The following is a 25,433-nucleotide window of genomic DNA, read 5'->3' on the forward strand; positions in this document are numbered from 1 at the left end:
AGACCCACTATTAGTGGGTTATGCTTTGGTTTTCCAGGCAAGTGTTGAGGCTGGAAGATAAATCCATCTCATAACGCTATTCCATGCCAATTCCTAGTTCCACAGTATATTGTTTGGGGTGGGAGTGGGGGTGGAGTCAGAGGTGGAGAAGACTTGCCCAGTGATTACTTGAAGTGAAATGTGTGCATTTCACTTCAATTTGTTTGTTTGGAGGTGTGAAGTCCATCTGTTTCATCCCCGTGATTTTTTTTTACTTGTCTGAAAGTCATGTCCAAGATTATCTTACGTATATGAAAGATTAGTTGGATATTGGAATGCTGTAAGATTTCAAAATTTGAAAGTGTGACTAAAAGTAAGGATGAAACCAAATGATGCAACAGATTAGCAGAATGGGCAGACCAGTACCAGAAAGAATATAAAAGAGTGAGGTGATGCATTTTGACAGAGGGGATAGGGAAAGGCAAAAATTTACTGGCACAGTTCTAAATGGTGTGCAGGCTCAGAGGTATGTCTTGGGTTCATATGCATTGACCTTTAAAGGTAGCAGGACATATTGAAATAATAATTAGCAAGTCAAATGAGATCTTCATAAATAGAGGAAATGAGTACAAAAGCAAGAAAGTTATGCTGAACTTTCTATAAAGCTCTGGTTAGACCGCAACTGGAGTATCATGTTCAGTTCTGGCCACCATACTTTAGGCTGCAATGTTGCTTGTAAAAAAAATGCAGAACAGATTTACCAAAATGGTTGCAGGCATCAGGGATTTTGGCTACAAGGTTAGATTGGAGAAACAGAGATTGCTCTCCTTAAAGCAAAGGAGATAGAGATTTGATAGAGGTGTACAAGATTATGACATGTTTAGACCAGGTAGACAAAATAAAATCTGTTCGTACTAGCTCATGGTACAAAGACTTGATGTACATATTTAAAGTTTTAGGTGACAGATACAGGGGATATAAGAAGAACTTTTATACAGCAAGTGGTTATGACATGAAATTCACTGCCTGAAAGGGTAATGAATGCATAGATGAGCAATGGGAAAGAGCAGGAACTGGGATTGACTGAATTGCTGAGTTGGCATGGACGTGAGGGACGAATGGCATCCCATTCTGCAATAACGACCACGTCCTAGTCCCAAACATACCCACCAATAATGCACCTCATGGCTTAATCCTTCTTGAGGCTCTGTCTAAATTATCTTCTATTTATTTCCTATAAGTGATGTTACTATTGGTTTGCTTAATCTTATTTTGGGTATTGAAATCACAAACCTATTATAGTATTGCTATATTATTATTATTCTGCATGTGGCGCAATGTTCATGCACAGGTAGTTTGATTTTTCGCCAGCATCATTTAAATTGGAACAGGGAGGTCAATCAGTACTTTGAACTTGTTCTGTCATTCTATTACTGGATATCATAATTAATTTTCTACTCGAGAGAATATATTCAAGAATACTGGAATAATTGTGCAATCAAACCTAACCCTTTTAATGTTCCTGCTGCTTGGTTAGAGCTGGAACTTATTTCTGTTTCTCAGAAGCAATTACAAAATTCTATATTAACAGTTGCGTAGCCACTTTGTTTTAAGTTTGGTGAAAGGTCTATTAAATACTAGAGTTATTAGCAAAAACAAGTATCCAGGCATGTGTTGACAGCCTGACTTTAAGTGTTCACAGCCTGTCTTTAAATCCTGCTGGAGCAGGAAGGAATTGCAGTAATATTGGTTAAAAAAGAGAATGTAAAGTTTAGCATTACAGAAATTCAAGTTTCAGAATGCCCAAGGTCTACAACACTCCTTACTCAAAGTCAGACACTGGAAAGAGTAGGTAAATTTTCTAATTCCAAATAGGACAGCTGACAGGTACATTTTCAGCATTGAGCAAACATGCAAATAGTTTAATGGTTTATTAATTCAGTCAACAGTTAATATTACAAATATTTAAAAATTACTTAATATAAATAATTGGCAGCAAACCATTCCAGTACAGAATTATCACCAGTACAACAGACAGACTGGAGGATTAGACATCAACAGAAATATGCAAAAGAAAGAAATACAAAAGTTGAAAATGAAACTAAATCAAGCTTGAGGTGATCTTGTGTCCATAAAAGCATGGGTTCTCCTTTATTTAAAAATCAAAACAAAATTACTAATCAACTCTCCCTATAAAGTACAAAAAAGAACAGAATTGGCAGAAATTGATGGCTGTCTAATTTGCATATCAAAGAACCATTAGTTGCTAATTACAACCGAAACACTCCTGTAAACCACTGCTCTGAATCTATACACAAGCATTTAATTAGAATCTAGAGACTTTAACATATTACAAAGATTTTAGCTCCAAAAATAAATCAACATAAAATAAACTTTAGGAATTAGCATCATAAAATTATATTTTCCACATAAAAATACAAAATAATATTAATGACACTGGCTGAATAAGAAAATTATTCCAAGTATCATGCTACTATTGAAAAAGTAGTCATATTTTTAAAGTAAAATAAGAACAAAATAGGCAAATATGCATGAAAAGTATCTCCTTTTTTTCTTTTTTTTTAGCAAAACACTATCCAAAATAACTACAATCATTTACATCAGTACAAAGATCTCTGGATTTAAAAATATTAGCATGACAAAGGGGTAAAATTTCTGACAGTAAAAAAATGACATTGTGGATAACTAGTCTGCAAATATGCAATGAAAAAAATAAATCTGCATTAAAAGGTTTACACTGTTATTCTTTTTCTTTTCTTACAAACATTAGAAACAGTATTGCACATCACAACACAGAGTCGAGGTTAGTCAGCCTTCCAAAATGTGTTATATTCAAGTCTTTCAGCATCTTTGAGGAAAGGCCTCATATGGCCAGATGCAACAGGGGTTAAAATGTCAAGTGTTTCCCATAAAATATATTTGCTCATGTTTTCTTTGCAGAAACATAGCATGGTTTTAAAAAAATTAATTTCTCTGCAGAGCCCTGCACCTGGGCAGAAATACATACATTCGGGGAGCACAGTATGTGAACAAGCTTATTAGAATATAAAAATAATACAATCAAAACAAAATAATTACATTTCTACAAAAATAGTGAAAATAAATATGATTTCTTTAAAAAAGATGCATTACAGTGTTTGCCATTTACTCCATGGCAATGCTGAATAATTCAGGTGCTACAGTAATAAAGTTGTCTCGGGAAAGAAATGACAGCAGATGAAACAAAAATCATTCTACCACCACCACCCCACCCCTAAAAAGGGTTCATTTAAGATTTATATAAATCAAATTAATTTAACAAAATACCTTGGTGATTATGCCTTTAATTTTACTTATGGAGTTGGGGATATTTCAAATTACTGCACTTACTTTCTGCACAGTTTTATGTAGAAGAGCCCTCCTAAGGTTACCACGTTAGTTTACAAATGCTTAGACCCTTCCAAATTTAGGAAGCAGAATGTATGGAAAAATAAAATTATCAATTTAAATCATTTATTTGCCAAGTTAAATTATATATGCAGATCTTTCAATAATAAACATAGCAAAACTATCAATTTCTCTTCTAAATTCAGAAAATTGAGGTATTGCAAAGGAGATGCCATCAGTCAAAAAGTGTGCCCTAAAACAGCTGACTGTTGGAAAAAACTCTCACCAAGATACAAAAGTAGTGCATAACAAATGCCAATATGGGTGTCTGAAAATGGAACAAATTTGGCAGAGAACGAATGCTCCAAATAGCCTGGAGAACCATGGTAAGTAACAAATGGGGGCATTAGCCAATAAATAAATTAGTAAAAAAGCTATTCTTCAAAACAGCATTGACTTCAAACATTTTAAAAGTTGCATCACAATCACTATAAACAGCAGAGTTAGACATGAACTACATACACAAAAGCACACCAGGAGACCACCAATGTTCAAGACCAACATCTTGCTTACATAAAAAGATTGTCCCTAAGGATTATATACGGTTGTTCTGTACAGTAAATGCTTGTAATGGCATGATCACCTTTTTTTTGAATAAATAATTGACACCCGCATAACTTTCAGCAGCTTACTAATACATTTTTCATTCTAGTGTGATTAAACTGCAGAGAAATTCAATGCTTTAATGTCAAACCAGGTTAATTTAACACCATAGTCATCTCCATTTTGACTTTAAAATGGCTAGTTTAGTAAATTGTGTATCTTATATGATGAAATCAGTACCATTTTATAATATTTTTTGGAGGGGGCTTGGAGTTTGGTGATTGTTTAGCAGTGTGCTGGCCATCTTTGGTTTGTAGAGGAAGTCTGAGCCATTATACCAAAGAGTTTTATGAAAGGGGCAATGAAATCAAAAGTCTTATTTTCTTTTCCATTTACTAATTTGCTTTAAAACCCTAGCTACTTTTAAATTTCTATTCAGGACAACAACACACAACACTAAACAAAACGCACATATTAACAAGATTGCACAGGGAATACGAGATTACATCCAGTCTGCAGAAATCAAACTCCACAACCCACCAGGTCACGATAGTGGCTGCACTTCTACTCTAAAAGCTATTTTGCATAATGTATACAAAGTGTAGCAGTAGGACATTCTCGTTACAGGAGTCACATTAATACATGCAAGTTAGGTTTTTTTTTCCTGTTTTTCTTTTAAACTATTATTGTACCTTTCATTCATGCTAACTATTTTTTCTGAATGTTTGCCAAAACTGACATCACACCCATTGCTGTGAAGGAACATGTATGAATATACTTTTAGTGCATGCATAAGGTGTACAAGTAAACATGCAATTGTTTAAATTCACATTCTGAACTGTGGCAGTCTAGGCCATTGCCACCTGCATCTAATTCTTCCACAATGCAGCTGCTATAATTATGTTTCTGATCCCATTTTGTTACTGTGTGTTCTGGCATTAAATGTGATACCTATATAGCAGCAAAGCTTCTAATGCAGCTCAAGAATAATAAAAATGCTAAAATAGTTAAACCAGATCAGTCTCTTGAGGTATTATTTCTTGCAAGTCAAAATGGAGAGCAAAAACGTAACCCTATTTTTTTTAAAGTTTGTGTATACATTGCAAATAGCAACATTAAAAAATAAAATTTTGTGTGGCAGAAATCACTCACCTATAGCTAAACGCCTCCTACTATTTGCTACCTTTGGTAAAATTACTAGGGACAGGTCTTGGAGATGAAACTGAGCTTCCTGAAATAAGTGCATGCTCCACCCATTGAAGATAGCAGCAAACTGTGCGCCCCTAAGTGGCAACATTCTCACTTCTAATTTTAAGATTTTTATATAAAAAAATAACTTGAAAAAACTACAAAAAATCGATTTTTTTCCAAAAAACATGAAAGTACCTCAAAAAAGTTAGTAAAGCCTGAGATGCAGGGTTTTGGTGACAAACAGAGGCCTGTAGTGTATTAGCTGCTACATATGATGTATGCATCGAGAGCTGGGGTAGGAGGCAGAAGAATGCACTTATTTCTCCTAACTATTCATAGTTTCTTCAGCCTTTTAAGCCTCATGCACTCTCCTCTCTTCATCCGTCATGATCCTTCAGGCGCCTGAATGTTACGTTCAGCTCCAGCGGAAGTGAACCTGTCGAGGGCGGTCGGCCCCCTCCTTCACCAGTGGCTTGTGGAACTCCCGCCCGGCACGAGAGTGGATGTTTGCCCAACAAAATTCACAGTAATACTGCAGACAAGTGACATTGGCACAGAAAAATGGAGCAAACTTTCCACCACATCGAGCCCCCTGGCATTCATCACACATTTGATCATCTAGCACGTATGGCTTAACTTCCACCTGTTGGAATAAAGTGTAATTTATGGTTAATATATTTTTTCCTATTGTCATTGCAAGAAATCTGGGCTCTGCTTGAGTGGTAGGGCACAAAAATTAGTTTTAGCAAAGTTTTCAGTTTGTTAAACTACATTATGTTGCAATTTACTTTTGTATGTCCAGAGTCGCACTGCTCCAAAATCTGCTTTCAAGGGATTGGACAAAGTGAATAAATTTACTCAGAATTCCTGACTTACATGATTGCTTACATGCTATATCGGTTGTGTTTCAGGGAATTGCTGATTACACCAAAAAGCCTTCAGTCAGAAGCATAAAAGTAATACAAAAAATTGATAGTTTCCTTTGTTAAAAAATGGATTTTAGCAACCGTTAGTAAATTTTTTAAACCAACTAGCAAAGCCTTGATGGCGGAGCAAAATTTGTAGCTTTTCTGAGAATAATTTTATAATATTTGTGCGAAGGAAGGCAAGATGTGTCTGTGCCTGGGACTAAGCCATCCAATGTCAGAATGGAACACAGTCAGATAAGATGCACATCCTCCCTCAATCTTAATGGCAGAGGAAATGTCAATTTAGTCAGAGATTATAAGTAGTTTCCCTAACGGCTGGTAGCTGGATTGAGATACTCTAAACTCATTTCACATCACAGAATTGTTACATTGCAAAAAGATGCCATTCCACCCATCATGTCTGCACCAACACTCTGAATGAGAAATTCAATCAGGTGCTATTCCCCCGCTTTCCTGGTAAGTCTATATATTTTTTCAGTTAACAGTCCAATTGCCTTTTAAATGTCTTGATTGAATCTGCTTCCACCACACACACTCAAGAGTATCCCAGATCCCAATCATTAGCTGTGTGACGAAGTTTTCCTCATGTCACTTTTGTTTCTTTTCCCAATTACTTTCAAATTGTGCCCTCACGTTCTCAATCTATTCACAAATGGGAACAGTTTCTTCTATCTATTCTGTCCTGACTACTCACGATTTTGAACCCCTACATCAAAATTTCTCTCAGCCTTCTCTTCTCCAAGGAAGCAGTCCCAACTTCTTTAATCCATCTTCAAAACTAAAATTCCTCATCTCTGCTACCATTCTCACAAAGATTTTCTGCACTCTCTCCAATGCCTTCACATCATTCCCGAAGTGTGGTGCCCAGAACTGGATGCAACACTCCAGCCGAAATTGAACTAGTGGCTTATACAAGGTCAACATAACCTCCTTGCTCCTATACTTTGTGCCCCTATCATTAAAGCCTAGGATACTGTCTGCTTTATTAACCACGCTCTCAACCAATCCTGCCACCTCAAATGACCTCGCTACATATATACCCAGGTCCCTCTGCTCCTGCATCACTTCATGCTCTTCCTACCAAAATGTATCACTTCACATTTCTTTTCATTGCATTTCATCTGCCACCTGCCTGCCAATTTCACCTACTTGCCCATGCCCTTTTGAAGTTCTGCATTATCCACCTCAGTTCACGACGCTTCTAAGTCTCATCATCCACAAATTTTGAAATTGTGTTCTATACATCAAGGTCTAGGTCATTTATAGCAATAAGATCAAGGATCTCAACACAGACCCCTGGGAAAGTCTGCTCCACACCTTCCAAGCCTGACAAACAGCCGTTAGCCTCTATCCTGTTTTCTGTCATTAAGTCCATTTCATATCCAGTTATTTTCCCTTTATTCCATGATCTATGAATTTGCTGACAAGTCTGTTGTGTGGCACAGTATCAAATGCCTTTTGGACACCACATGGTCCTCAAACACACTCTGCTAGCTCTTCAAAAAAAAACTTCAAGTTAGTTAAACATGATTTTCCCAGAACAATTCTGTGCAAGCTTTTCTTAATTAGCCCACATTTGTCCATGTGACTATTAATTTTGTCCTGAATTATTGTTTCTAGACATTTCTCCACTATCAAATGCTCAAAACTGCTTAAAGCTTTTCCAGGATCAGTGAACTACCTACAATAAAACACCAGATCAGAGTAACAGCTCTGGAGTTTCCCTACCCAAGATTCTTTTAATCTTAGATTAAGGATGTATGAAAATTAATTCTCAAAGTGCAATGCAGTTTATCTCTACATTAAATTTCATAGTGGGAGAAGGGACAAGCAGGGAAGTAGTTCTAAACATACCACATTCGCTAGTGAAAAAAAATTTTGCAAACACTAATTTTACTTGGTATTGAGACACTCAAATTAAATAAAATTGAGATTCTGAATCTGCTAGGCTTTTTGGGTGACATCACTGATAGACAGTATGCTCTTTTTAAATAGCGGCAAGATTTTAGACCAGCCCGAATTGATCTGGGGCTACTAGCTGCTGGAAAATGCATCTATTTGACCAAACTGATTTAATGGATGGATGATCCCTGCTTCAGTCCTGGCTAACAATAATTGCACGCTATCTTGTGTATAAATCGTACAACAGAATTATACATGATGTCAGGTTCAGAGGGTGCCTTCTGCTGTGTTTTATGTGGACACAAATCAGCTCTGTGCGCACACAAATTAAATCGACTCAATTCATTTCTACTCATTCCCCAGATTTTGTTACACTATCTCTTCCACTAAAGCAAATACATTTCGCTTAGATTTTCTTCATTGCTTTCATCTCATCAACTTTATGTCTTTGATACAGATGGAACAATAACGTATTCTTAAATAGCACCTTTAACAAAAGAAAATGCATTATAAAACAAACATGACACTGAGCCACATGAAGAGATATTAAGCCAGATGTCTGAAAGCTTGGTCAGAGGTGGATTTTAAAGAATATCTTAAAAGGAAGAAATTGGGGTGGAGAGATAGAGGGAGAGCATTGGGGTTTGGGACTAGACAACTGTAGATCCAGTCCCCAGTTGTGGAGCAATTAAAATCAGGGATGCACAAGAAGCTAGAATTAGAGCACAGATATCTCAAAAGAATTGTGGGGCTGGAGTAGATTAGACAGAGAGGGACGAGGCTATGGACAGATTTAAAAACAAGGATGAGAATTTTAAAATCCAGATGTTGCTTGACTAGGAGCCAATGTAGATCAGTAAGCAGAGGGACGACAGGAAATTGCAACTTGTTGCAAATTAAGATAAGTGCAGTAGAGTTTTGGATCATCTCTAGTAAAAAGAGGAAAGAATGTGGGAGACTAGGAGCGTGATAGAATGGTAATGTTTAGAAGTAATGAAGGCATTCTTCGGGGTTTCAGAAATAGACAAGCTGAGACTGGAATAAATTCAGATGATGTTAGAGTTGAAATAGGCAGTCTTAGTGATGGCATGAACAAGGTTGGAAATTCATCTTGGGATTGAATGTGACATCAAGGTTGTGAAAGCCTAATCTCAGACTGTGCCAAAGAGAGGGATGGAGTTTGTAGCAAGTGAACTGAGCTAGGAATGGGTATCAAAATCAATAGTTTCAATGTTTCCAATACTTAAGCAAATATGTTTGTGTTTACCCACTGTACTGGTATTGAACTCTACAATCGAATTACACTGTCAATATTCTTAACCTGCACAAGACAGTAAGAAATATGCCAATTTATATAACATTGTTCAGTTTAAGACAATTCTCCACCTATAGAAAATACTAAATTTGGCAGTATAAGATGATTTGAGTAAAGGCTCATTTAGGCTTGATAATGCAGCAGCTAAGTACACAACTATGGTGAAGTAAAATTAACATGCCAGCATGAAGTACGCTGAGGTTAATTTGAACAGCTGAAGAATTTAATGTTAATTTATAGCCTCAGCCTCTTCAGAAGAACAATGACACTATAAATATATGCTTCATTTAATCACATCTGCTGAAATTGCATATTAATAAATTATGCATACACTGCGCTGCTGCTAATTAAGGTTACGTGATGCGTATGTGGGAGCTTAGCTAACAAATTAATAAAAGGAACAAAATGCAGGACAGCAATAAAGCCAAATCTTGGAAAGTGTGCTCATATTAAAATCAACAAAAAATGGCAATCTCAATAAATCATCGGGAAAAGTGTTCTTTGGTTAGCTGGGTTTCTGGTACACATACACAATCCCATCCCCACATTAAAATGCACAAATCATATAGTTTCTATTTGCTAAATATATAATGCACACTGTTCTGGATGGAACACAACTGTAAGCTCAGTTTGGCAAATCAGCTCATGTATGAAGAGTCTCAAACATGTGCAAGGACACTGCTTGATTTCTGACTAGTTAAACTATACAGCTTAGTCGTACATGAAATGGCCAATTTCCCACTGCCTGTCTAGCTAGAATGACTTTAATAGGTGGAATATAAGTTTGCGGGGGTATTTGGAGCTAACTGGAAGGGAGTTCAACCCTCAGTGGCAGGTCTACTTTAGGGAGGCATAATGGTATTATCACTGGTCCAGTAATACAGAGCCCCAGAATAATGCCTGGGGACTGAGGTTTGAATCCCAGTATGGTGGAAAATTTTGAATTGAATAAGAAAGCCTGGAATTAAAAATATAATGATGTCAAAACTATCATTAATAGTTGTAAAAATCCATCAGGTTTATTAATATCCTTTACAGAAGGAAATCTGTTATCTTTGCCTGGTCTAGTCTATATGCGACTCCAGATCTACAGCAACGTGGCTGACTCTTAGACGCTCTCTTAAATGGCCTACCAAGTCACTCAGTTCTTACATATGGCCGAGACAACACCACCCACATCTCGTGAATGAATAAAGCTTCCACTTTCCTCTCACTAAAGCCAGCTAAACATAATAGAACCCTTAGAATTGTAGGTGTCAGAAATTAGGTAATACAATACGCTAGACGATTGATTGAATGTGAATCTTCCATCACGAGGTGTGCGTGGAGTCACTTTGTTCCTGGCTCATTAATCAATTTAAACAGTACTTTTTGCAACATCATTCAAATCTTCCAGAATCCAAAATGTATTAATGAATATCTATATTTAAGACACGTGAAGCGATTACTTTGTCTTGTACTGTTACATAACTTGAGTATGTAATGAGCTAAAGATTGAGTTCTGAACTGTAGGTATACTGGAAGGAATGCACGTTTTAAAATAAATGTGAGCATTACGATAACATATTTTTGACTGATGAGAATTGTGTACACACACACGTCCATCGAGACATTTATCACGGGGACGACAGCTAATTACTGCAGCTGTTCTTAACCACTGAGCTGAAATGACTAATGTTCAGTTCTAATCTCCTCAGACATAGGCATGTTACCTGTTCCATCTGTCACTATAACTCTGCTCTCATACCAATATTCTAGAAGAAGAAAACTGCTACATTCTCAGAGCCAAAAAAGACAATTTACTATTAAATACAATAGCCCTGCCGCTCAAATACTCTTGTTTTCACCAAGATCTTTGATGGAGCATACATAATTTATAATTCATTCTGCTTACGGGTAATCTATATAAAATGCAATTCCTGCTAAAACCAATTCCATTCCATAATACATTTTTCAAAAGGCTCATAGAACAGCATCACAGAGCACAATGTAGTTCTGAAACACTGGAGTCGCAATGAGAAATCAGAACAAATCCCATCGGTGCCAACTTTTACTGGAAAGGAGGATGAATGAGAAAAAAAAATCAAGTAATGATTACATAGATTTTGAAAGTGGACAGTAATCTATTCCATATTAATACAAAAATATACAAAGATTTCCTTTACATCAATTATGCCCTCATGAGAGCAACAATATGATAGGTGCTGGTTTACTCCAAGTAAGGTCACAGGAAAACAAAAGCTTTTCAATTAATAGCAAATATTGTAACAGCTCACAAAAAATTACAATAACTAGGTCTCCTAACAACAAATGTTCATATTTGCTATTTGAGCCATTATATTTACTTAAAGAATTAAAACATGCTCACTGGGAAATCAGCAAAACAACTGAAGTTTTTTTTCAGCATTGTTAATGAAACAAAAAACAGGCATTAAACTGATACGACAAAGCTTTTTGTGATCATCTGTCCTCACTAGCTGTATGTGGGACTATTTCCCAACTTGTTCTTCTGAAGGAAAAACTTGCCTGCTCCAATTACACATCATGCACTGGACAGCAGAATATATGATGTTCCAAATGTTAAATTGGATAGTTAAAAAAATTGCATGCAATGGGTGCCCAGCTTTCCATTGTGTATTTATAGTAGGAGACTCAGCCAGTAATTCAACATTACACAATCAACAAAGTCCTTAAGGAATGGCTTGCTTGAACTGTATTCATGAAGTTGAGCACAAACAAGAACATCATTTGGCCTATCAAGCTCAAAGGGTGGAATTCTCCAATCCAGGACAAAGTCTCATAGCAGGACAGGGATGGGGAGTGTGTCCCACTGCAGAGGCCAGTGGGAAACCATGCCTCCACCCCCAGTGTAATTAATTACGCATCTGGGTGTTTTGTGCTGTCTTACATGGCAGGGCAGGTTTGATGGCATGCACCCCAATGTCATATCTGGGTGCCATGATAAAAAGACATACAACATCATTACCAACTATTGAAGAAAGCAGTCTGAAACATACTGAGACTGGAAGATGGACCTCCTCAAAGTGCCTGAAGCTGGACAACCCACTGATAGGTGCTCCCCCCACCCATGATGTGGTGTTCCAGGATCCAGGGTCATTGATAGTCTCCATACTAAATTCCAGAGGCAGCCCTAGGCCTTCTTCAGGTACGTTCTGACTTTTGCACACCACGTTAGGTCAGACACGTTCTGGGCCGGTGTGTTTTCATGCTGCTGTTGTGGAGAATCAGGCATGGAGGAGGAAGATTCAGGCCTTTATCTGCATCTCATTTGTGGAATGCAAAATTGGTCCACACCAGTCTCCGGCAGGACTTTAGGTAGCATTGGAATATTCTGCTGAAATTTCTGATTTTCGGGCTTCCCACTATTGATCTTGCCAGTGAGTGCCCCACTGGGAAAGCCAGCATTTGGTGTTCACTAATTGCCTTCAAGAAAATGGTGGGGAGCTGATAACACACATAGTTACAGCGAGTCCCAGGATTTTGAGTAAATGTTCATACAGAAGCAGGGTTGTGAACATCTGGATTGTGAGTCATATGGAATATAAAACTTTGGTTTTACGAATAAAGTTTTAAATAAAAATTGGGGTGACGGAGGCATCTGATTGAGAAACTAATAAGTAACCCTGAAGTAAATATAATTCAAACAAGTTTGAAGTTAATTACAATTAAAAGCTAACTTATGTTTACCTTGTAAAGTAAGAGTTGAAGTATAAACAGTTAACAATAGATTACATATTTTTGAACTCAGCATAGAGCCAGGGTGTCTACTATTATCTCCATTAAAAGCTAGCAATTCTGGAAAAAGATGGATGTAAAACTCCATTAGAGATACAAATCATTCATGAGTATAGAATCAAAGAGTTGTATCGAAGGTAAAACAGTTTGCATTTCTGTTTTATCTCAAAGCATGACATCATCGTGGTTTAATTTAACTGCGTGGATTTGTTGGCAGAAGCAGGCAGTTTAGTTTGGTAACAGACAAAGGCAACTGTAGCTTGCTTTGGTGAGGATAGCATCTCATCAGATTAATTGAGCCAACAGGAAGTGATGGCCAGTTAGGCCCGCACTTTCATTGGAGAAAATACTAACTTTATCACTCATTGTGTGGAATGCATTTGGATGGAAGGGCAGTTGTAGATTTGCTAAGCTTGGATCAAATGGAGGAAATCTACAGTAGTCCTCACAGAGTCTTGTTACACAAAAGAATCAGCAGAGTTAGTTTGGAAAGCTGTGGGAAGGCAGTTGGATATCTGCCAGCAACTCAAAAAAGGAGCAGAGACATCCATAGTTGAGATCAGTAAAGAAAAGAATAGGTGGTTGCCCAGCGAAAAGGTAATGGAGGAGCCCACAAAGAATTGCATCTCAGAAGAATAGCTAGAATGCTAAGGAGAAGTAAATTCTGGAGGGCTGTGGCATATCTTTTGGCTGGGTAACAGGAAAAGTGAATAAATATTCAGAAGGGAACTCTTTCCAAAGATAGGGTGGAGGTACTGTTTGTGTGGGGGATGATGATGGGAAGTAAAAAGTTAAATCCAGTTTATCAGCTGGAGCCTACTTCGTTTAATTTTTTTAATACACAATAAAGCTAGTTCCAGTTTAATAGTGTGGAATCTTATAGCTTAGTTCTACTGGTTAATTGCTTGGTGTTCGGATTTCTTCTTTAAACAACACCAGTCCCTAACAGGATGTAACAACTGTGACATAGCTCCAAGTCAGGATGACTGTGTCTTTCTTGAAGAGGAAATTGTAAGTGCTCAAGTTCCCATGTGTCCTTTACGGTGGTGGAGATTATGGGTTTGGAAAGTGCTGTCAAAGGAGCCTTATGTTACTGCAGTGCCTCCTGTATGTGGTACACATTGCTGCCACTGTGTGTGGATAGAGGAGTGAATATTTATTGTGGTGGGTGGGATCCCTATCAAGTGAGCTGCTATGTCCTGGATGGTGTCAAACTTCTTGATTGTTGTAGGAAGTTGTAAGTAGGGAGTATTCCATTATTCTCCTGACTTGTGCTTTGAAAATGGTGGACAGGCTTTGGGGAGTCAGAAAGTGAGATGCTCACTGCAGCATTCCCAGCCTCTGATCTACTCTCATAGTCACAGTATTTATATGGCTAGCTCAGTTCAAGTCCTCTTCAATGGAACTCCTATGAAGTTGATGGTGAGGAATTCAGTGAATACAATGCTGTTGAATGTCAAGGGGAGAGATGGATACTGATTCTTTGTTACACATGGTAAATGCCTTGCACTGTGCGGTGCAAATGTTGATCGTTACGCATTAGTCCAAAGAATGGTATCCAGGTCTTGCCGCATGTGACAGACTGTTTCAGTTTGAGGAATTACAAATGGTATTGAGCACAGCGTTATCAGTGAACATCTCAATTTCTGACCTTATGATGGCAAAAAGGACCTTCTGACCTTATGATGAAGCAACTGAAGATGATTGGGCCTAGGATACTATCCTGAGAAACTCTGACAGTGATGTCCTGGGACTCAGATGATTTGCCTTCAATATTCACCACCATCCACTTTGGAAATGTGTCACTGTTCCTTCCACATTGTTCGGCCAAAATTCTGGAAGTCCTTCTCCATCAGCACTGAGTGCACCTACACCAGATGGACTGAAGCAGCTCAAGACGGCACTCAACACCACATTTGCCAAGGCAATTAAGGTTGATCAATAAGTGCCAGCCTTGCTAGAGACACCCATATTCAGTGGGCAAGTTAAAAAAACTCAGCTGACAATAGGATTCAGCCTCATTGGCTTCCCTGCACTTTTTTTGTATTCCCCTTCACCTTATAACAATTTATTCTTCTAGAGTGCTTTTAGCGTAATAAAAAATCCCAAGGCACTTCACAGGGATATTAAATAAAATATGACACTGAGTGACATAAGGAGATAGTAGGTCAGATGACTTAAAACTTGGTCAAAAAGGTAAGTTTTAAGGACTGTCTTAAAGAAGGAAAGTGAAGTAGAGGGGCAGAGTTGTGTATACAAGTAATACAGTGTGCAGTGAATGCATGTGTGTTTGTGTATGGAGGCAGGTGTTATTCCTGAGTTTAGGATTTAAGCAACTGAAGGTGAGCAACTAATGTAGAGAAATTAAAATTGAGAATGCTTAAGAGGTTATAATTAGAGGAACACAGATAGCTCAAGAGTTGTGGGGCTAGAGGTTATGGAGATAGGGAGAGGTGAGGGTGTGGATAGATTTCGAAATCAACTCTTGCCAGAGCATGATATTTTTACACAGAGCTTCTAAAATGCAATGATACATAGGATTTCTTGACTTTATATTCACTAAAAATATATTGTTGTACTTCAAGAGTGTTGCTTCAAAGATTACTGCTTTCAACTTTGCTCCTTCATATTAAGTGATGCAATGCTGTAATAAAATAAATCACATGCATGCATGGACTTATGTATAACTGTTTCAAGAGTTTGATTTGCCATGCAATTTAACAGGGTGCATTTTGGTGCAGACTATTGATTTTCTGCAGTTGAGTGTACAGCGCATATATATCTTCCAAAATCTAAGTTAAACAAGTCATTGGGTCTGCTAACTATACAGAGTGACACTTACCCGTTTATCAATATCTCCATGCTGTAGCTGAACAAATCGAGCACTGATGGCAGCTATGTAGCTCTGCTGATTTGAGAAGGCAACACGCCCTGCACCTTTAGGGTACTTTAGCTCTGGGTCAGTATCAATCCCTGCGTAACATACCCCACCATAAAGGCGATCCATTATCATAGCTAGCTCCACTGTAGAAGAAACACAAAAAGGCTTTTAAATTCAATGATTAAAAAATTCATTCATATCTAGATTCCAGTCAATACAAGCCTAGCCTATCCAACCTTTCCTCATAAAACAACTCATCCGCATACTTATGTAAAGTACATAATCCTACAATCACGTTGCAATTTATTGACAATAGCAATCATGGACCAGACCCTGTGGTCCATATTAGCTTCATTTTCACATCATCAGCCAATTGACAGAAACCCATGACATTGGTGGGAAGCTCAAAAGAAGTTAACTTTTGTTTGCTCCATGAATAAAATAGATGCTGACAATGGATTTGCAACACACAGACAAGGAGCAGGCCATTCTGCCCCTTGGGCGTACTCCAACATTTAATATGTTCTTGGCGGATCTGATAGTAACTTCAAATCTGCATCCTGCCTAGCACCGAAAATCTATCAATCCCTTACTTACCAAGAATCTATCCACCTGTGAAAAAAATATGTCAGGCTTCTGTTTTCAACACCTTTTCAGGGAAAAAGTTCCAAAGATTCAACCCTCAGAAAAAGAATTTCACTTCATCTCTCTTAAATAGGCGACTCATTTTTAATGAATGACTCCTAGATCTAGATCCTTCTATTAGAGGATGTTTCAAACAAGTCTCTGCTTCTTCTCTTAGACTCCAGTCAATACAAGACTAGCTTATCCTATCTTTCCACATGACAATCCATCCATTCCAGATACGAATCAGGTAAACCTTTCTGAACTGCTTCCAATACATTCACATTCTTCCTTAAATAATACGATCTATACTGTATACGGTACTTCAAATGAGTTCTCACCAGCACCCTGTGCAACTGAAACTTATATATTTTATATTCTTCTATATTCAGTTTTCCTCACAATAAATGATAGCATTCTAGTAGCTTTCCTAATACCCACATAATAGCCTTTTGTGATTCATGCACAAGATCATCCATATCCCTCTACACCTCAGAGCTCTGCAATCTCTCATCATTTAGATATTTCTTTTTTTCTTTCTACCAAAATGGTCATTTTTCACACATTATACTCCATATGCCAGATCTTTTCCCACTGACTTAACCTACCCATATATTTTTGCAGCCTCCTTATATCCTCTTTAAAACTTACTTTCCTACCTATCTTTGTGTCACCAACAAATTTAGGAACCATTCCTTCATCCAAGTCATTTATATAAATTGTAAACAGTTGAGGTCCCAGCACCAATCCCTGTGGGGCACTAGTTACATCTTGCCAACCTGAAAAAGGCCCATTTATGCATGCTCTTTGCTTGTTAGCCAGCTATTCTTCTATCCATGCCAATATGTTACACCTTATAACATGAGCTTTTTTTCCTGCAATAATTTTGATGTGGCACTTTGTCAAATGCCTTCTGGAAATCTAAGAGCAGTACATCCACTTGTTCCTCTTTATCCACAGCACATATTACTTCCCCAAAGAATTCCAATAAATTGGTTAAATATGATTTCTCTTTCACAAAACCATGTTCATTCTGCCTGATTACCATGAACTTAAGTGCCCTGCTATAAAAACTTGAATAATAGCTAACATTTTCCCTAGGACAGACGTTAAGCTAACTGACCCGTAGTCTCCTCCTTTCTGTCACTGTCCTTTTTTGAATTACGGAGTTACATTCGATATCTTTCAATCCAATGAACTTTCCCCGAATCCAGTGAAGTTTAAAAATTAAAACTAATGCATCAACGATCTCACTAAACATTCTTATAAGACTCTAGAATGAGGTCTATAATGACCTGGGTTCTTGTTGGAGCTGTGTATGATCTGACAATTTACTCAGTATTACTTCTTCTCTGGTGACTAACTTTGAGTTCCTCTCTCCCTTCCAGTTTCTGGTTTAACTGTTTCTGGGATGTTACTTGTATAAAAAGTTCTCATTTCGGTTACAAAACAGTAATCACATAACAAAAATATTAAGTGGCTTCCCAGATTCATCAATTCAATTCAGGATACAAGCAAAATTACTTTCAGCAATGTACTATTTCACTGATTTACATCAGTGATACGACAAATTTTGTCCAATTTCATGTCAAATCTTGACAATGATAGAAAATATAAAACATCTTAAATGTTAAAGTATCTTAAGGTTTTTCCACAGAGACCCGAGGATAAAATGGATGCAAGCCAAAGGAGATGGTGTTGGGAGAAATACCCAAAAAGCTTGGTCACATAAATGCTACTTTAAAACCCTCCTAACTTCTTAAGTGGAGAGTGGAAAACATTTGGAAGGGAATTCCAGGACATCAGGTTTAGATGGTTGAAGTCACAGTGGTCAGGTGAAGGGATGGAGGATTGTGCAAGGCAGCAGAGTCAGTAGATAGTTCAGCCTGGTTCAGTCTGACATCGCGGCCAGGAAAGGGGGAGTATGGTGTCTGTGGAAGGGGCTAAAGACAGTGGGTAAGATCTTTCAATGTCAATAGTAGAGAGTCTTGGAGCATCCACCAATGTTTAGGTTGGAAGTCTTGCCACATATACAGGCATGTAATCGTCTGGGAAATTAAACTGCTGATGGGCTGATCTGAGCTGGCTGGGACCTTCAGCAATCTCTTACACTGAGATCAGTGTTGGAAACTTGAGCTAGATATGCGCAGCTTAGCTGGATACTTAACAAAATTGTTACACAGTTAAATCTCTAGTATAACTGGACGATCAATCACTCACTAACCAACCCATTCTTAGAAGGACAGGAAGACCCAGCTGGTGAGATGAAAAAAAGTCATGATGTGGATGTGCCGGCGTTGGACTGGGGTAAACACAGTAAAAAGTCTGACAACACCAGGTTCAAGTCCAACTGATTTATTTGATAGTACACTCACTAGCTTTCGGGTTAGCCCCTTCGTCAGGTGAATGGAGAGTTCTGGCCTCAGACAGAGCATATAAAGCACAGACAGTTTACAGATTACTGATTTGAATGCGAATCTTTACACCTAACCTGCTGTAACAGGTTAGGTGTAAAGATTCACATTCTAATCAATAATCTGTAAACTGTCTGTGCTTTATATGCTCTGTCTGAGGCCAGAACTCTCCATTCACCTGACGAAGGGGCTAACCCGAAAGCTAGTGAGTGTACTATCAAATAAATCAGTTGGACTTAAACCTGGTGTTGTCAGACTTTTTACCGAGATGAAAAAAGGTCAGGACACTGTGATCTTCACAGTTAGTAACAATCACCAAGCACTGTCACTGACCAGAAGGACTGGAACAATAACTTTCGCCTTTCCAATTAAACTGATCATTGCAACTTGGATGTAAACTAAACAATGATAGTGCTGAGGCAGTGGAAGGGTCAGAGGAGTTCATGAACCGGCAGTAGTGGCTGTTATCAGCATAGGCATGGAAATTAACCCCATGTAATCAGATTGTTATCTAGCAACAGCATTAGATAGGGAACTGGAGGGGGCCAAAGATGCATCCTGAGGGATTCGTAAGGTGCATAAGTGAAGCCATCACTACAGCTGCTCTGATTTATAAGCATAAGCAAGGCAGTCTCACTACACTGGACAACAAAGATTCAAAAAAATGATCAATCTTGTCAAAGGTTCTAGAAGACAAGGAGGGATGATGTACCAGTTGTTTACTAGTTTGGGCAGAGCTTTGGGAGCTGAATAAAACTGCAGAGTTGCAAAAGAAATGACAATTTTGGGAAGCATTAAGGTATGCAAAAATTTGGGAAAGGAAAGAGTTATAGATGAGGTCAAAGTTCACAGGGACAGAGCGGTTAAGTGTCAGTGTTTGCAAAGGCAGGTGATCTGAAAGTGAGGGACTTACACTTGAAAAGAGTAACTATTTACAATGCTGTAACTAGAATGGAGACAAGGAGGGAAATTGATAAGTCAAGACCTTATTTAAAAAATGGGGCAAGGGAACAGAAATCAGGCCTCAAGACGGGAGATCACATCCGAAAGCTTGTAGTTGCCCATTGCTTACTGTGTATCGTATATGGCATTACTCAGTGAGATTAAAAAACATTGATTAAGACAGATCTAAGATACAAGAACATTCAATTGGTATGATATAATTATCATTTTCAACAAAATATTTTGCATCCATAAAGATTTTTCAACCAGTTTAAATGAACATTTTTCTTTTACCAGCTCTCAGAGGGCGAGGAACACCTCCTACGAAAATGGTTTTGCGTGGATCAAGTGGCTGTGAACCATCCATTACAAAATCACTGTCACTTAGATTCCATGGTCGGATCTGGACCTAGTTAAAAATAGAAATCTTTATATTACCTAGCTATTGTTGAACAAACAAAAAAAATGACAAACATAATACATAAGAATATTCTTCAATGTCAATGAGTAAATGCTGATCAAACAGCAATGTGACACATGCTGTAATTATATTCAGACATAATTTACACAGGCATCAATCTATCACCACACAATGAAATATTTGTATGTAACATTTTTGGCATCCCAAAGATAGATCCCAATTTAACTAGTCCTCAACCAAGAGGAACCTGTATTGAAAGTGTGACCTGTGTATTAGATTGTTTGGTAATTTAAGGGCTCAGCTTTAAATCCATTATTTTAGTATGAACAGTTTATAATATATATTTGAGCCTAAGATTAGACTATAATCTGGAAATCACTTTACGGTTTGCATTTTCTTTTTGCCTGATGGCGTGGATTTGATTTTGATTTGATTTATTATTGTCACATGTATTAGCATACAGTGAAAAGTATTGTTTCTTGCGCGCTATACAGGGCATGCTGTTCATACAGAAGGAAACGAGAGAGTGCAGAACGTAGTGTTAGTGATTGCTAGGGTGTAGAGAAAGATCAACTTAATGTGAGGTAGGTCCATTCAAAAGTCTGACAGCAGCAGGGAAGAAACTGTTCTGGAGTCAGTTGGTACGTGATCTCAGACTTTTGTATCTTTTTCCCGAAGGAAGGTGGAAGGGAAAATGTCTGGGGTGCGTGGGGTCCTCAATCATGCTGGCTGCTTTGCCAAGACAGCAGGAAGTGTAGACAGAGTCAATGGATGGGAGGCTGGTTTGCATGATGGACTGTGCTCTGCTACCAGGTCAGTCATGGCTCAGTTGATAGCACTCTTGCCTCCTAGCCACAAAGTTGTGGGTTCAAGTCCCACTTTTAAGTTCCAAGTACAAAAATCAAAGATCTAGTGCAGCAATATGAAATACTGCACTGTTGGAGGTGCTGTCTTTCAAACGAAACATTAAACTGAATCCCTGTCCTCACAGGTGAACATAAAGATCCTAAGGCAATATGTCAAAGAAGAGTAGGGTTATTCCCCCAATATCCTGGTCGATGGAGATAAATACTGGCCACTGACATCACAAAAACAAGTTTATCTGATCATTAGCATACTGCTGTTTCTGGGAGCTTTTTAGGTGCAAAATGGCTATTGTGTTTTCTACATTACAACAGTGATTATGTTCAAAAGTGCTTCATTAAGTGCCAGGCAGCCAATAATCATAAAGGGTTCTATGTAAATGCAAGACTGCCTCCTATATGCCTGAATGTATAAGGGAGGTTTGAGGATGGTTACTTAGTTTCTGCATGAATTGGACAAGATGGAAAAGCTATGCATCTCTACAGAGCAGTATTACAGGGATCAGGTGCTTACTGTACACAGTTTGTGGGTAAACCCAGTCTTAAAGAGTTCCTGTGCAGGGCATGCACAAATTGGCCCCATCAAGTTACTGCACACGTGAGCGATGAAAATCTAAATAAGAAGGTATTGCACACTTAAACAAATCACCTGTGCCAAAAAAGTGTATGTTGGTCTTAACACTGTGTGACATCATCATGTTGCTGTGCAATTACACTACAAACTATGATTATAATACACATGATGAAGTTTAATGATGGGATTTTATTGAGAGAGCACTGTGTCTTTGATGCATGATAATGGCAACAATTGGAAATACCCAAATGTGGGTACTGTATTAATGCAAATTTATTAGGAAACAAGTGAAGAGGGCACTCAGTAAAGGGCATACGTTACCACAGTGCTAACTCAATATTATTACAATTATGCAGCACTTACTTGAGGCTTTCTCAGAAGTTCAAGCTTCCTGGGAAAGTCCCAAGGAGTCATTGCATTAGGACTTCTGAGCTATGAAGTCATGCAAGCCTGATGATATTCATTTGTTGATCAGATATTTGAATTAGCAAGTAACAAATCACTGAGTGCAGCAATATTGCTACTGTACATGGCTGCTCAGATCTTTGGCACTTCACCAATTAAACTGAACTTTGAATCTTTGTGCTTTCATCCAGTTAATAACTAGAGTAGTTATGGGCAGATAGTGGTACAGTGGTAATGTCACTGAACTAATAATCCAGAGGCCTGGCTAATGCTCTGAGGAGCTCAAATTCAGCTAGTGGAATTAGCAGTCAATTAAAAATCTGTAGTTGAAGGCTAGCCTCAGTGATAGTAACCACAACAATGCCGCTGATTGTCAAGAAAACCATCTGGTTCATTATTATTCTTTAAAGGAAGAAATCTACCATCCTTACCTGGTCTGGCATACATTTGATTCCAGATCCACAGCAATGTGGGTGATTCTTAATTGCACTCTGAAATGGTTTTGCAAACCAGCTCAAGAGCAATTAGGGTTGGGCAACAAATGTTGGTCTTACCAGCGATGCTTCCGTGAAAGAATAAGTATAAAAAAACTTGAAAACATCACCACTTTCAGCAAAGCACTTTTGGCTTTTGCAGCCAATGACCAAGCCTCATACTTTTTTTTTTACATTCATCAAGTTTAAGTTAACTTGATCTTGAAATGCATTAGTAACCAAATTTTCTACTGTTCATTCCTGTGGTGATCTTGTTCTAAAGCGTTGTACTTTTTAGGATTCATCCCTTTTAGCACAACATTGCTGACAAACTATGAAGGTATCAAATGATCCCTATCCATTAATGTGTAATAATATAAACCTGAGACATTTACATGTAAAACAGATTGCAAGTTAACTGCACAAAATACCAGTCACCATTTCAAGAAGGATTTGAGAGATGCTCACCTGCTGTGTATCTCCATCAAGCATTTATCATAATGAATTAAAGCCAAACCTGTGCTGCCGAATAGCACTTGCGATGTAAGTTCTGCATTACCTTTTCCCTTTCCCTAGTTCATACAAACTAAAATGAAATAAAGAACTGATGGCAATCTTCTGGAAGTTTATTACAGCTGACTAATAGTTTGCTCACAAATTATGTGTTGAGGGTAATTAGGCCAACCCACTGACATATATGGGAATTAGTTTTCGTACAAATAAAGTACAACATAACTATTTAAAAGGATTACATTTCTAAATGCTTTTAACATTAGAACAATTGCCAGAGGCCTATTCTTTTCTGTCACAAAAATATACATATCTAGCCTTTCAATCACGATTGCCAGGTTCTCAGTATTTCTGTGGATAAATCTAAAATGCATCCTTTTATGCTAAGCATCTGCTATTAACCCTCCTAGTCAATAAACAGGGTGGTGGAACCTGAGGCAAGTGAGTGTGAATTCTAAACCTAATCTCAAATATGCTAAGGGAGCGGTTCCCATTCAAAGGCAACATTCACCTTTTCTTTCCAAATTTAAGAAATTCAGGAACATTTCTTTCATTTGTAACATGCTTTTGTTTATTGTCACCCATATTTCAGAAATAAGTTTCTAGATCATACAAAAACACACAGTACCCTGTTTGATGACAGTGTTCCAAATGCTAAACTTTGCGCACACAGCTTTTTAATTATACCCCTCTTTTTCATGTGTTTCAAGGACTACAGCTGGCATGATGAATAATTGTTATTGCCTACTAGCACTTTGAGATGCATCCTATAAACTTACTGGCTTGTCCTTGATAGTAGGGCTTGAAACACAAAGGTAGAGTTTACCATCCTCTTCAATACAAGCATCAATCAGAGCCTGGACAGAACTCTCCTCCTGAAATAGAAGAAACGCATAACCTGCAACATAAAAAAGAAATAGTCAGTAAAAACAGCTCAATTTATTTAACTATTAATTTCAACTATATTGTAAAACTGACAATTATTTTAAAAAAATATTTGCTTACAATTGGTCTACTAAAAGCATATCGAAATAAAATCACCCCTCGGCTGCCAACCGGCATCTGCTAGGAGCTGGTGCAGAACACAAGAAGAGCAGGCCAATACTGGCTCTCAATCATTTGGGATAAGGAAGGTTTTTGATATGTTTGTGTAAGTAGGAGCAGTAGGAGGGAGAATTAACATATCCTGGTTACAAAGCGTATAGTTCATTACAAAAAAATCACAATGGAGTCTTTTTTCTTAACTGTTAGGTGCCATAGCAAAACTATACTAGTAATTAAGGAAACCATCAGTTACTGCTATCAAAATACACAAGTACGGATTTGCCAGCAAGCATGAAAAACAGTTTTCTTGATCTTGTCTGTTTTAAAAATTTGAAAGGAAATAACTATTTTGCAATTAAATTGAATTTTGGTTACTTTAATAAAGTATTACTCAGTTATGATGTATGGTTGCAATATGGGGCCCAATAGTAGTTACACCCAAACATTAGCATATACATTCCTCAAATGAGACAAGAAGCTCTCATGAGATTTTATTCTCTTTTGTACCATGCAGCACTAGGGAAGCAGGAAAGCAAATATAACTGAGCTGCGCAGCTGAGCTCATCCCAAGGGCAAAATAGACCACGATAATAATCTTCCAATTACATTTTGGATTCTGAAATTTACAGTCACCACTGCCAGTGTAGTTAGTTGGGAAGACATTGAAAATGATTTAAAACAATGCTATAACTATGATTGCAGTTTCTTTCCTTTGTTGAAACTGAGTTTTAATTGGTCTTGAAAGGACAGATAATAAAAATAGCTGATCCTTATAAGCTATGTATTTAGTTTTCTTTGTAAAATCTTATGATTAACAGCTTTTGTACATTTATGGGTATGACAATTTTATTAGCAAACTCTGCAGCCAAACAATTATTATAAATGTTATGTTACTCTTGGAGTGGAAGTAGGTGGCTCAGCATTTGGACCTGAATCATAAATGTCTCAGGAAATTTTTGGTTTATTTGTCACGTTTATTAGTATACAGTGAAAAGTATTGTTTCTTGCACGCTGTTCAGGCAAAGAGGAGGAGGAAGAAGACAGGGAGAATGAAAAAGAGGAAGTGCAGAATGTAGTGTTACAGTCATAGCCAGAGTGTAGAGAAAGATCAAGTTAAAATAAAGCAGGTCCTTTCAAAAGTCTGAAAGCAGCAGAATATGCACTTACTCTAAATAAAATCATTAGGTAGATAAATGGCAGCTAATAAGAAAACGTCTAAT

At 37.7% G+C, this 25,433-nt stretch overlaps 1 protein-coding gene across 2 annotated transcripts in view; it reads right to left on the minus strand.

Moving 5' to 3' along the window:
* Nucleotides 1-1,895: 1,895 nt before the first annotated feature.
* LOC145343736 (cytoplasmic polyadenylation element-binding protein 2-like) overlaps nt 1,896-25,433 on the minus strand; it is a 120,006-nt gene continuing 96,468 nt past the window's right edge. For both annotated transcript variants that reach the window (XM_080190006.1, XM_080189996.1), the window contains 4 exons: nt 23,949-24,067; nt 20,218-20,332; nt 15,905-16,086; nt 1,896-5,803 (listed from right to left, as the gene is read on the minus strand). In XM_080190006.1, the coding sequence (XP_080046132.1) occupies nt 5,576-5,803; nt 15,905-16,086; nt 20,218-20,332; nt 23,949-24,067 (644 nt within the window). In that variant the 3' untranslated portion in view covers nt 1,896-5,575. The remainder of the gene's footprint in view (nt 5,804-15,904; nt 16,087-20,217; nt 20,333-23,948; nt 24,068-25,433) is intronic.

This window comes from Carcharhinus amblyrhynchos, chromosome 1 (genome assembly GCF_965287045.1).
Source record: "Carcharhinus amblyrhynchos chromosome 1, sCarAmb.v2.hapA, whole genome shotgun sequence".
Lineage (NCBI taxonomy): Eukaryota > Metazoa > Chordata > Chondrichthyes > Carcharhiniformes > Carcharhinidae > Carcharhinus > Carcharhinus amblyrhynchos.